Here is an 11,898-nt window from a genome sequence, read left to right on the forward strand (position 1 = left end):
GCAGAATTTCTTTGAAAAAAAAAAAAAACCCAACAACGTTATTTTGGCAGTACAACCACATTTTTAATAACCTTGTAATTGTTGTGCAAAAGTAAATATTTCCTTCCATGGTCCTCACTTAGCATTTTAATAAAGTCTTCAAAACCTTTTGAGAGATATGTAATATCTGGAGCTGTGTCATGAAATAAGAAGCCATGGGTAATGAAAGGCATTTATAACTTAGCTGCTTTCACAACTAAGCTAACTTTTGGCAAATCTTTAATTTCCATTACCCATTTTTCTCTTCCCAAAGCAGTCACTCAAACATACAAACAAAAAAGGCACACGATTTACTATTTCATTTTCAGAGCTTGATGGATAATTGAAGTAGCCTAACCGGTTTTTTTTTTTTCCCAAAAGGTAGGTTTTGAGATGATCTAGTTTTTCCTTTATGAAATGTGAGTGCCTTCAAATATTACCTCATTTGTACAATTTTCCTAATTATCTTGCTGATCTTGCTATCTCTAGAGGGTACAGTTAACTCTTTAAATTTCTATTTCTGCCAAATATGAGCCCTAGATTGGATTAAAAATCTGAACTACAAAATTCCAAAAATTTTCATTCACTACTACCTCTATACCTGTTCTTAACACAGAATACCATCTCCTCCTCTGTCCATGTATATCGCATTAGTCCTACCACATAAAATATTTCATGGCTACTTTAACCTAAAATTACAGTTTCTTCTTCTGAATTTCCATTGCAGTGTTAGTTTTTACCACGCAGCAAATTGTCTGCATTTATTCTTTTTTATACCATTTTCAATTCTTTTATAGATGTTATTTTCTCTCCCCAGAAAGTCTGAATATTCCTTGAAGTCCCCATTAATTGCTTATTTAACTTTTGTTATAATGCACAGTGAACCAAATAGTCAATGCAGTAGGCATTCAATAAACATTCATCTCACAAAAACTAACAAGTTACGAGGCAAAATCTGAGTTGGTATCCATAAATTTATAATACCTATTATGGCTTTGGAAAATTCTTGATGCCATTGATTTTGTTACTGTGTCCAACTATTTGGTGTCTATATTATACTTCAATCTCATGGAATCCAATTAAGATGATGTTTTTACTGAACAGACATTTCTAGGTTAAACAGCCAATGATTGAAATAACTTGATAGCCATAAAAGGGTTTGTTGGGGCTTCCTTGCCATTATTTGGGAAAAAATGCGTAAACTATGTAAATATAACTTACCAACTATTAGGCATTAGCCCAAGTTGCATTTATCCCTCTGACATACCAAGTGTTGAAAAAGCTTTAATGCTCCACCACAATTCTATTGCCAATAACAACTTTTCTTTTACATTAGGACAAGGAAATAATAAACTGAAGAAAAATATAATCAAGTTGGGGAATCAAGAAATTTCTTAATAGTGAACCATGGTAGGCTGGATAGATTCTTCCGGGAGGAGTGTTGGAAACACGTTACTTTCATCTTTCAATGAGATTGAAAACAACAACAACTCAATAGTGTACAGACAGGGACAAGGCACCCTGGCAGGAAGATGTGGACTTAGAGACCCAAAAGTTTATTTCTACCATGAATTGTGTTGTTTCACAACACTGAACATTCCTCTGCATTAGTATTTTATACTTATCCACTACACACATACATGCATACACAAATACACACACATTCCATATATAAATTGAAACACATGGTGTTTGAGTCTGTTATCTTTCTTTAAAAAAAAGAAAAAAAATATATATATATATATATGACTGTTGAAATATAACAGCATGTTCTGATATTGGAAACAATAAAAGATTTTAGGGTCTTTAAAGCCTAGTCTGAAAGGCACAAATCTCAGGTAAATTTAAGGAAGTGAGCAAAGTTTATGGCTTTATCTTAGAGCAAGATTAGTAATCTTAGATGAGGATATGGCCTTTGTAATTTCAGAGCAATCAATCTATATATCATTGGCAGAAAATAAAAGCTGGGAAAGTGTACTTGTTTAAATTGAGGGAAGTAGATGAAATTTAGGTTGGAAGAACAGAAAGTGCCTTATGCAAAAAAGTTCCAAGGTGAAATCTGAGTAATATTCATAAATGTATAATATCTGTTATGCCTTTTATTCCCCCTCCCACTTGTAGAGAAGTTTACAGAGCTGTATTCCAGGAAATAAAACACACACACACACACACACACACACACACACACACCAACATACAGAGCCAATAAACTAGAAAGTAGGTTGAAGGGAAAAAAACATAAATTGAGGGGCTAAAAAACAAAAGCTAGTACGATTCTTAGGGGGACTTTTCTATAATGCTCTTTTTGTTTGTTTCATCTTCACAAGAAAGACAGATTGAAAAGCAATTTAACCCCACAAACTTCTGTTCCCCACCAACTATGCATCTTCAAAACTGGACTTTAAATGAGGAGACTAAGCATGGTACCTTGCTCAATGTTTGTATTTCCAAACTCTAGGAAGAGACGTGATGGTAACTACCTTGCCTAACTAAAACTTAAGAAATAATTCTCGATAAAGTATCATGTCTCCATGATTCTTCTAAAATCTTGAAATGATTTGTCTGCAATTGGGTTGATTTAGTGAATGCTCTTACCATCCACCTACTACTATGCAAAAAGGAGTCCTACATTTAGCTTCAAAGGAGTGTCACAGATTTATCCCCTCCCCCTCTTCACTCCTTTTCTCCCTCCCTTCCCTAGCAACTGTTAACCTCAGAAAGAGAACTCCAAATCTAGAAAGAAGCAGTTGGTCCCTGGCTTCATTTGAGTTGCCAAGCTGCTCTAAGGCAGAAGCACGAGTCGTCTCTCCAGACCGAGTTGGCCTGTGTGGGCGTTCAGCTGATTTTCTCCATCACCTCAGGGAGGCTTTCCTGACCTACTTTCTCCATGGCTTGTATTGAAAATGTGTAAGTACAAAACTGAGTTTTGTTTAATTTTGAAGGCAAAAGGCAGTTTGAATTGTTTTCCTGTGTAACTGGGACAGGGACAAGTGGGTGGAGGGAGTGCAGGAGGGGATCACAAACAAAAACTTGCAGGACACAAACTCAAGTACTAAAAATACTGGATTTAAGGGCGGGGATTTTCAAATGTAATTTTGAAACAAAAGTTGAAATCCTTAGTTTAAACAATTGGGCTTAAACTTGAGGAAATTCATACTCTAGGTTGTGGTACAGGTTGAATGAAAGACAGTTTTAAGAAAACTCGGCGAAAATGTTGAATGATACTTCATTAAAACAAACTGGAGTGTTCGTTAACACAAATAACGTTTCTTCTACTTCTGCGGAGAGAAAAAAAAGAAAAAAGTTTTTCCTCACAAGACTTTCCAAAACACTCCTGCCAGAATCTGAATGCTGGGCTTTAGTGGAATATAGGTCCTTTCGGGACTGGAAGGAGCTGTGTTTAGTATGGCGAACCGGCGCACTGCAGACTTATTTTAAGAAAGCTCTCTGGGCCTTCTCAGCTTCCTTACTGCCTTGAGGAGGTGGGGAAATGGAGAATGGGGTGGAGCCACAAGAAAGCCAGAAAGGGAAATTGGGTAGTCTGCCGCTTAAAGAAGCCACCTGACATGGTGCAAGTGGGCTCCAAAAGTGCTTGCTGATTACACGTGGGAGGAGATCGGGCGCTCCCTTTCCCCTGGTATATACCAGCGGGTTTAATCAATCACATATTTCAGGTGTTGTCTGGCCACCAAATCCCATTTTTATTAACTTATTTCTATTTTTTGCAAGCCTTGGAGGGCATGCCCCTTCACCCAGAGGAGTAGTTGCAGAAGAGTGTGGGATCCGGGAGCCACGCCCTGACGACATGTCCCTCCAGTGTCCGAGTTCTCTGCCGAAAGATGGTGCAGAACCTTTGGGCCACCATCGTGTCCTGCTGAGACCTCCCCTTAATGTGCTGACCGACCTGGCAAGAGAGCAGCTGGAGCGCCCCTTCCACATCGCTGGAGCCTGCATTCCTGTCGACAGTTCGAGATCTCACAAACACCCCTGTGGGTCACCACCTGCTGTTGCGGAAGAGTCCTTAGCAACAGCAGAAGTAAATAGCTCTGAGGGGCTGGCAGGCTGGAGGCTTAGGGGAGAGGATTCTATTAATGTGTCCCAGGATTTCTCTGGCAGCACTCCCCCACTGATGATAGGGGGCGCAAGGGTCAGCAGTGGGGGCACTGAGAGAGGTGGCAATAATGCGAGGTTATACGTGGCTTTGCCACAAGGTCAGGGGTTCTTTCCATCTAGGGGTCCACAAGTAAGAGACCCCCTTCATATCCCCACCGTTAGATCAGGGGTGATAATGGAGCTGCCTTCAGGAAATACGAGAATGACTGGGAAAGAAAGGCTGGCTCATGTTTCTTTCCCACCAGGAGGCCTGTGGCACCCTGTGGAGAACTGGCCAAGGCCTCTCCCATTGTCTTCCAGTACTCCAGGTTTACCTTCTCGTCCTACTGCTCATTGCTTTATACCTCCACGACCTCCAAGTTTCAGTCCGTTTCTTGCTATGCCTATTGCTTTTGCCCCACCCCCACTATTTGCTCCTCCACTGCCTTCTTATTTTGCCAATTTTCCTTCCTGGGGTATGCCGGCTCCTGCGCCCTCAAACAGAGAGAACAACTGAAGACAAAAAGGAAGGAGGGGAAAAAAGGATTGGGGGAAAAGTGAAAATTACTCATTTATGTTTTTATATTTCAAACCCCCCTACCCTCTTAGACTCTGTTTAGCACTAATGTGCCTTACATGTTTGGAGATTCAATAAAGATTCTGAAGTTTGAAATACTGTGAATTCTTTTTAAAAACATCACCCTGGGAGCCTAAGCCTTGGCTTTTGTTTTTTATCTTTAAGGAAATTAAAGCATTAATGTGCTAGTGCTAAGTAGCTTACTTGAATCCCTAGCTGTGGCTTGCAGCTCTGTGACTATAGGGGAGGGTCCATTGGATTCTTGCTAGGCCAAATCTAAGGTGGGTAATTCCTACCTGCCTAAGGCTATGAGGGTTGCTCAGAGCAGTATAGATAACTTAAGGTACATAAAGTAGACCAAAGTCTATATAAAAGAGGAAAATGCACAGAGTAAAAATAGCCAGATGAGACACAGGTGAGAGAAATAGCCAACATTTCACAGCCAGGTAGAGGCAGAACCAGGCTGAAAGATGAGGAAAGAACAGAGGCACAGGAGATGGGAGAGTTGTAGACCATTGCTTCAAACTTGAACTAGCTTGCCCCTCAGCATTACACTGTTACTTAAGTACATGGTAAATACAGAGTTGGCTTAATAAAAGTCCAGGGACAAGGTGGAACAGGGCTGGTCCCTTCACCTCTTGCCTGAACACAGAGCTACTATCTACTCATAACTTTTAAACACAAATGAAAATATTTTACTCATGTAGATTTTCTCAGATACTGCTGTGTTTGTACTCTATAATGTGCTGCAGTGCTCCATTATAATGATAGTTCTGAGAAATTATCACAATGCCTGGATAGGAGCTTTTTCAAATTCAAATGACAGGTATAGGCACAACATGCAGAATGGAAAGACCGTCATTCTAACTAGGGTACAACCCAATTCACTATGTAGTAAAGTGTCACTATCTATGAATAACCACTAAACTAGAAATATCTTTAGGTGATGGGTCTTCAAATAAACATTTTTCATGTCCAGAACTGGTGGTGTAGGTGATGTAAGCAGTTAAAGGCTGACACAACCTATAGATCCAAAAGGCACCTTGCCTATAACCAAAGCCATTGATGTATTTTTAGCACCAATAACCGGTTTGTTGCTACTCCGACATGAAGGACACATGGATCCATAAAGGGTTTTGTCTCCATTTATTTCATAATAGATTGTTTAAATTTACAGGTGGTAGTGCAAAGCTTAGAAGGAGCATCTGGTTAGTTCTTGCTAAAATTCCCTTTATTCCGTATATGTCCTAAAGCTGGCACAATTCCATCAATTCACTGTGGTGGGCTGAGCAGAAGTATTCAGCAAATCATCTGACAGCTGCTCACTGTGAGGTAGCTTAGTCTCAGCGTACCAAACACTTATTGAATTTTCAGCCTTAATGAACAGAGGAGTTGGGCATGCTTATAGTCATCAAAAATATCTTTTGAGCCAGATGTTAAAAGATATTTTGACAAGAAATCAAGTTGTTGTGTCAACAGCAGTGCTGCATCTCTGGAGAGTTGCCAAAAGGTGTGGTAAGTGACAGCAGGACAGGATAAGTTTTCCTTCTCAAAGGAAGTAGCATGGTAAAGGCTCAGAAAGACTACTCACAATTACAGCCATCCATGACAAATTTTCTGTAACAAGAAAGGACCACCAACACAATCTGCTCTTTTTCAACCCTCTGTTCTCTTTCCTAATGCCCTCTGTGTTATTTTCTATATCACTTCTGAACACTGAATACCTACAGTGAGCAATAAAAAATAACTATTAGCAAATTGAAGCATTGACACTTTATAACTCTGTGATGTAGGATAAATATATTTTCTTTAGTTTATGTAGAGCTCTGTGCCTGCATTAAAAATTTCAGGGTATGCAAGTATGGAATAAGCCTGGGATCCTGGTGTTAAATGCAAGCAAAATGTAAATATTTTTGTTTATTCATACCTTCTGTACGGAAATAATGTATCACTTTGTTATCATAGGTGTCGACATGACATCCTCCATGACAGTAGGAGATTAATTTTAAACATATGATTTGCCTTAAAATTGCTATTTTTAAATTATCCCAGATAATATTAACCCTACAGCACCAACATCCTATTCATTTTGGAAAGTGCTTATAATGAAATATATTCAACACTCTTGGACATATACATTTTCCCTTTCTTTTCTGAGGCTTAAATAGCTCTTAACTGCAAAAGGAAAAGATAAACATCAATAAAGTGGCCCTTTCTTATGATAATAATGGGAATGGGTTAAGTATTCCCTATTCTAAGTTATAATCATTGTCACAAGAAGATTCATGTCGTACTGTTTATTATTTATTGTTCTCATTATATTCTTTGTCACAAGACTGTAGCATCGGAATTTTAATGTCCTATATATTTTCTAGAAGATAATCATAAACTGTACAACTTTGACCTTTTCCATGTCCCAAGTATGATTCATTAGCCATTTCTATTTTCCAGTGTTTACAACTTCTGCAGCCCGATGGAAGAAGTACACATGGAGCCAATCAAACTGCAGAATACTGAAAAGGTTAAAGTTCAAAGTTATGAAATTTTTTAAGTTTATAGTCTTTCATAAACCAGAATGACATTAAAAGTACACTTCAGTTTTCTGAGAATTATTATAACAAATACTAACCAGGACCAAATAGTTTATTTGCACTAGAGTTTTCAAGTTGAGATCATAGTGCTATCTTTATTTACCATGGCATAAGTGCGTTTTTTTTGTAGTTTTTTTGGTGGCTGCCACTCAATAACTAGGTAGCATATATAAAATGGAGGAGAAAGATATCCTCACATAACTATTGCATTATACTATAACAATGTATTTGGATTATCACGTGTTATTGAGAGATGCTGATTTTTGTAGGCCCTAAATACAGAACTATGTAAAATGACTCTATTTCAAGATCAATGGGCCAAAACCAGAGATAAAAGAAATTTTAGACAGATTAAAGAACACTATGTCATGGGGTGCCTGGCTGGCTTAGTCAGTAGACCATGCGAGTCTTGATCTCGGGATTGTAAATTCAAGCTTCACACTGGGTGTAGAGTTTACTTAAAAAAAACCAAAAACCACTATGTCATGTCATAAGTTGATTCCATAGCTATCACAGAACTTTGCATGTCTTTTTTGTAATGAGCTGGATGTAGTGACATTCCCCCAGAAAGACAACTGATGAGACTAAATTAAGTGAAATAACCCATTTATTTCTCTGTGGTAATATTATTTTTTTTCTTATAATAATGGAATGTATTGCATTTATCAACTCAACTCTAGATTTGAGAAGTCAGAGAAATTGTGCTTCATCATACAATCTTTTTCTTAAGTACTTGAGAAGGTGGTACTCTTACTAAAGACTGATTAAATACATATGCTTCTTCACCCACCTTTGGGGACTTCACTACCACTTAGAAAGGCTTTCTCCGTATCTTGATTTCTCAAAGAACTTATCTGTGGTACTTATTTTTATGAAGTGACTCCTCCATTGTTTTTTGAGAATGGACCAGTATCCTGTATGACTTTATGGAGGTAAACTGTATTTTTCTCAACTCTGAAAATCTCTTTCTCCAAGTGGAATAAGATAATATAAAGCACACAAACCAAACCCATCAATCTTACCATAAAGGATTTTGTCCATCTAATTGTTTAATCATATAATTGATGGGGAAATATTCATTTGTAACCGACTTCATCCAACAGCCTAATTTGAAAAGCTTTGACTCAGAGGCAAAGTAACACAAGGAGCACAGGACAGGGGTTGAACGATGGTGTTTGCACATGTGAAAAAAAAAACTCATGGAGAAAGACAGAAGATTAAAAATAGAGAGGGATAGGACCACTGTCAGTTGAAAAGAGATGAAGTGCTTTAGAATGGAGAGCAACTGCAAATTAGAAGTACTGTGGGAAAAGTAATAAATTTGGATATAGAAGAATATAACCCAGAGAAGGTAGAAAGGGGCAGTTTGAAATGAAAAAAGTGCTACGGATTAAGTATTTAATGACAGAAAGGTTTTGTTTAAGAGCCACACATTTGAGAGGGTGGGGATGAGGTGATTAGAGAAACACTATCCAGCCTTCCTAAAAATGAATCTATCTCCACAGCTTCATTCCTTCCTATAAATATCATCTTTCCTTAGATAGCAGCCAATCTCATACTCCCTTATGTGAAACTGGAAACTCTTTCTGTTTTAGGTTTTATCAAGCCCCAAACTGGCTTTGACAAGCAGACACATCATCATCAAGACTAACTTTATTAGTGAAATAAGTATGCAAAGAGTTAGGCTCACAAAAGGACATTTGCTCTTCAAATTCTGAAATAAACAAAAGCCGGAATTTTTATTTTCTTTTTTTTTTTTTAATTTAAACTTCAATCTTTTTTTCCCCTAGTGAGGTACACTGATCATTTTCTAATTTTGTCTTTACACTCCTCCTACTAAATCATCATTTTCTGAGGTGGAGTTGCTGGCTTTATTAATAACACTTCACCAGAAAACAGGTAATCTATTATTTTTCTTAGGTGGCAGATTTATACCTCCTTTAGGTATAAAATCCTTATACATTGTGTTAAAATTCATTGGTGCTCAACAGTTATTAGCAATATATTGTACAATAAATATACTGATAACAGTGTTTAATTTCCTAACTAAAAAGTTAATTGTCTATAGAATATTGTTTTTTAAATCTGTATTAAGAATAAGTCACATCTGCAGGAAAAAGGCGAAGTACAAACAATGTTTCATAGTTAAAACAAACAAACAAACAAACAAACAAACAAACACCTGGGCATCTGGGTGGCTCAGTTGCTTGTGCGTCCGACTCTTGGTTTCAGCTCAGGTAGTGATCCCAGAGTAGTGGGATCGAGTCCCACGTTGGGCTCTGTGCTGAGTATACAGCCTCTTTTAAGATTCTCTCTCTCTCCTTCTGCCTCTCTCCCCTGCTCATGAGTACTCTCTCCCTCTTTCTAAAATTAAAAAAAAAAAACACCTATGAGAGAGTCTTATAATGATTATAAGTAAAATCATGGATAAGCCCCAATTTAACAGAATGATATGCCTTTAAGAAAAATCTCTGAAGAAAAAAAAAAATCTTTGCAGAGATATATGAACTTTATTGCTTCAGTGCTAGACATGTCCACAAAAGAACTGCAATCTATATGCATCCCAAATTATCCAAGTTTATGACTAACATTGCTAACCTGAGCAGTCAAATGAATTCTTGCCAGTAGAAAAAGTGCACATTCTCATAAAATATAGATAAATGACAAGGCATATAGGTGTGCTGTTTTGAAGGGGCACATGCAACCCCCATGTTTATAGCAACACTATCAACAAATAGTCAAAGTATGGAAAGAGCCCAAATGTCCATCAACAGATGAATGGATAAAGAAGATGTGGTGTACACACACAATGGAATATTACTTGGCAATCAAAAAGAATGAAATCGTGCCATTTGCAACTATGTGGATGGAACCAGAGGGTATTATGCTAAGAGAAATTAGTCGATCAGAAATAGACAAATATCATATGACTTCACTTATATGAGGAATTTAAGATACAAAACAGATGAACATAAGGCAAGGGAGACAAAAACAATATAAAAAAAATAGGGGGACAAAACATAAGAGACTCTTTTTAAAAATCTTTTTAACGTTTATTCATTTTTTTGAGATAGAGAGCAGGGGAGGGACAGAGAGAGAGAAACACACACAAAATCTGAAGCAGGCTCCAGGCTTTGAGCTGTCAGCACATAGCCCGATGTGGTGCTTGAGCTCACGAACCATGAGATCATTACCTGAGCTGAAGCTGGCCACCCAACCAACTGAGCCACTCAGGTGCCCCAAGAGACTCTTAAATATAGAAAACAAACAGAGGGTTGCAAGAAGGGTTGTGGGTTGGGGGATGGGCTAAATGGGTAAGGGACATTAAAGAATCTACTCCTGAAATCAGTGTTGCACTATATGCTAAATAATTTGGATGTAAATTAAAAAAATAAAAATAAATAAATAAATAAAAACATAGATAAATGACATTACCAGGTAATTTACAAAATAAGAAATAAAAATGGCTAATAGGCGAATAAAATCCTTTACAAGTGTAAATTAAAATGAGAAATATGATTTCTTTTTTTATGTTTATTTTTGAGAGGGATGGGGAGGGGTAGAGAGAGAGGATCTGAAGTAGGCTCTGCACTGACAGCAGAGAGCCTGATGCAGGGCTCGAACTCACAAACTGCAACATCATAACCTGAGCCAAAGTCAGATACTTAACTTAGTAGGTCACCCAGGTGCCTCAAGAAATATTTTTTCTTGTCTGTCAAATTAGCAAAGTTTCTTTTACATATTTATATCCATTTTTGGAGATCTTTTGGGCATATGGGTGCTCTCCTATACTATCTGTAGGACTATAAATGGCAGAACATTTATTGAGAGTATGCTGCAATATTAAACAGATTCCTTAGAATTATAGTGTCATTTGATCTAAGAATCCCACTTGGAGTCTGACCTAAGGAAATAATCATGGGTGGGATAAATCTTTAGCCACAATTAAGCTCATCTTAGCATTATAACAGCAAAAAATTAGAAGTAAACTAAATGTGGTACATTCAAATGATAGAATATAGTGCCACTATCAGAATAATAACAAACAATTATAATTTTAAACATAAAAACTTTCAGGGGCACCTCTCTGGCTCTGTCCATAGAGCATGCAACTCTTGATCTCGGGGTTGTGAGTTTGAGCCCCAAGTTGGGTGTAGAGATTACTTAAAAATAAAATATTAAAATTAAAAAAAAATAAAATATTAAAAAATAAATAAAAACTTTTATAAGCATTTGAAGTAAAAAAAGTTTCAAAAGTATGTGACAGTGTGACCTATTTTTTATTTTCGCATAGCTATATTTTGAATTTGATAATAAAAAATTCATTTTTGTAATTAAAATTAACAGTTGTGATTGAACAAAGATTATATATGGGTGCCTGGCTGGTTCAGTGGGTAGAACATATGACTATTGATCTTGGGGTTATGGTTATGAGCCCCAGGTTGGGTGTAGAGCTTATATAAAAGTAAAAAAAAAGGCATCGTGTATGATTTCTAAGGTCTCTTTCAACTCTATATTGCAATGGGACAATTATATAATACAAAATAGAATGCCATAGATAATTTTTAACCAGTATTTTGTTTTATTTTATTTTATTTTATTTTATTATTTTATTTTATT

The 11,898-nt window shown here is 37.0% G+C and overlaps 1 protein-coding gene across 1 annotated transcript; it reads left to right on the forward strand.

Annotated features, from left to right (window-relative positions):
- Positions 1-2,762: 2,762 nt before the first annotated feature.
- Positions 2,763-4,783, forward strand: PRR32 (proline rich 32). Its single transcript, XM_043571562.1, has 2 exons — positions 2,763-2,925; positions 3,748-4,783. Exons 1-2 carry the CDS (start codon positions 2,906-2,908, stop codon positions 4,625-4,627), a joined length of 900 nt encoding a protein of 299 aa, XP_043427497.1. The 5' UTR covers positions 2,763-2,905; the 3' UTR covers positions 4,628-4,783.
- Positions 4,784-11,898: the final 7,115 nt, after the last annotated feature.

Source organism: Prionailurus bengalensis, chromosome X, assembly GCF_016509475.1.
Source record: "Prionailurus bengalensis isolate Pbe53 chromosome X, Fcat_Pben_1.1_paternal_pri, whole genome shotgun sequence".
Classification (NCBI taxonomy): domain Eukaryota; kingdom Metazoa; phylum Chordata; class Mammalia; order Carnivora; family Felidae; genus Prionailurus; species Prionailurus bengalensis.

Excerpts from the sequence above, each read along its gene's own strand:
- PRR32 (XM_043571562.1), top strand. The coding sequence starts at position 2,906 with ATGGCTTGTATTGAAAATGT. Across the intron at positions 2,926-3,747 it reads ATGGCTTGTATTGAAAATGT|CCTTGGAGGGCATGCCCCTT; the intron begins GTAAGTACAAAA and ends ATTTTTTGCAAG.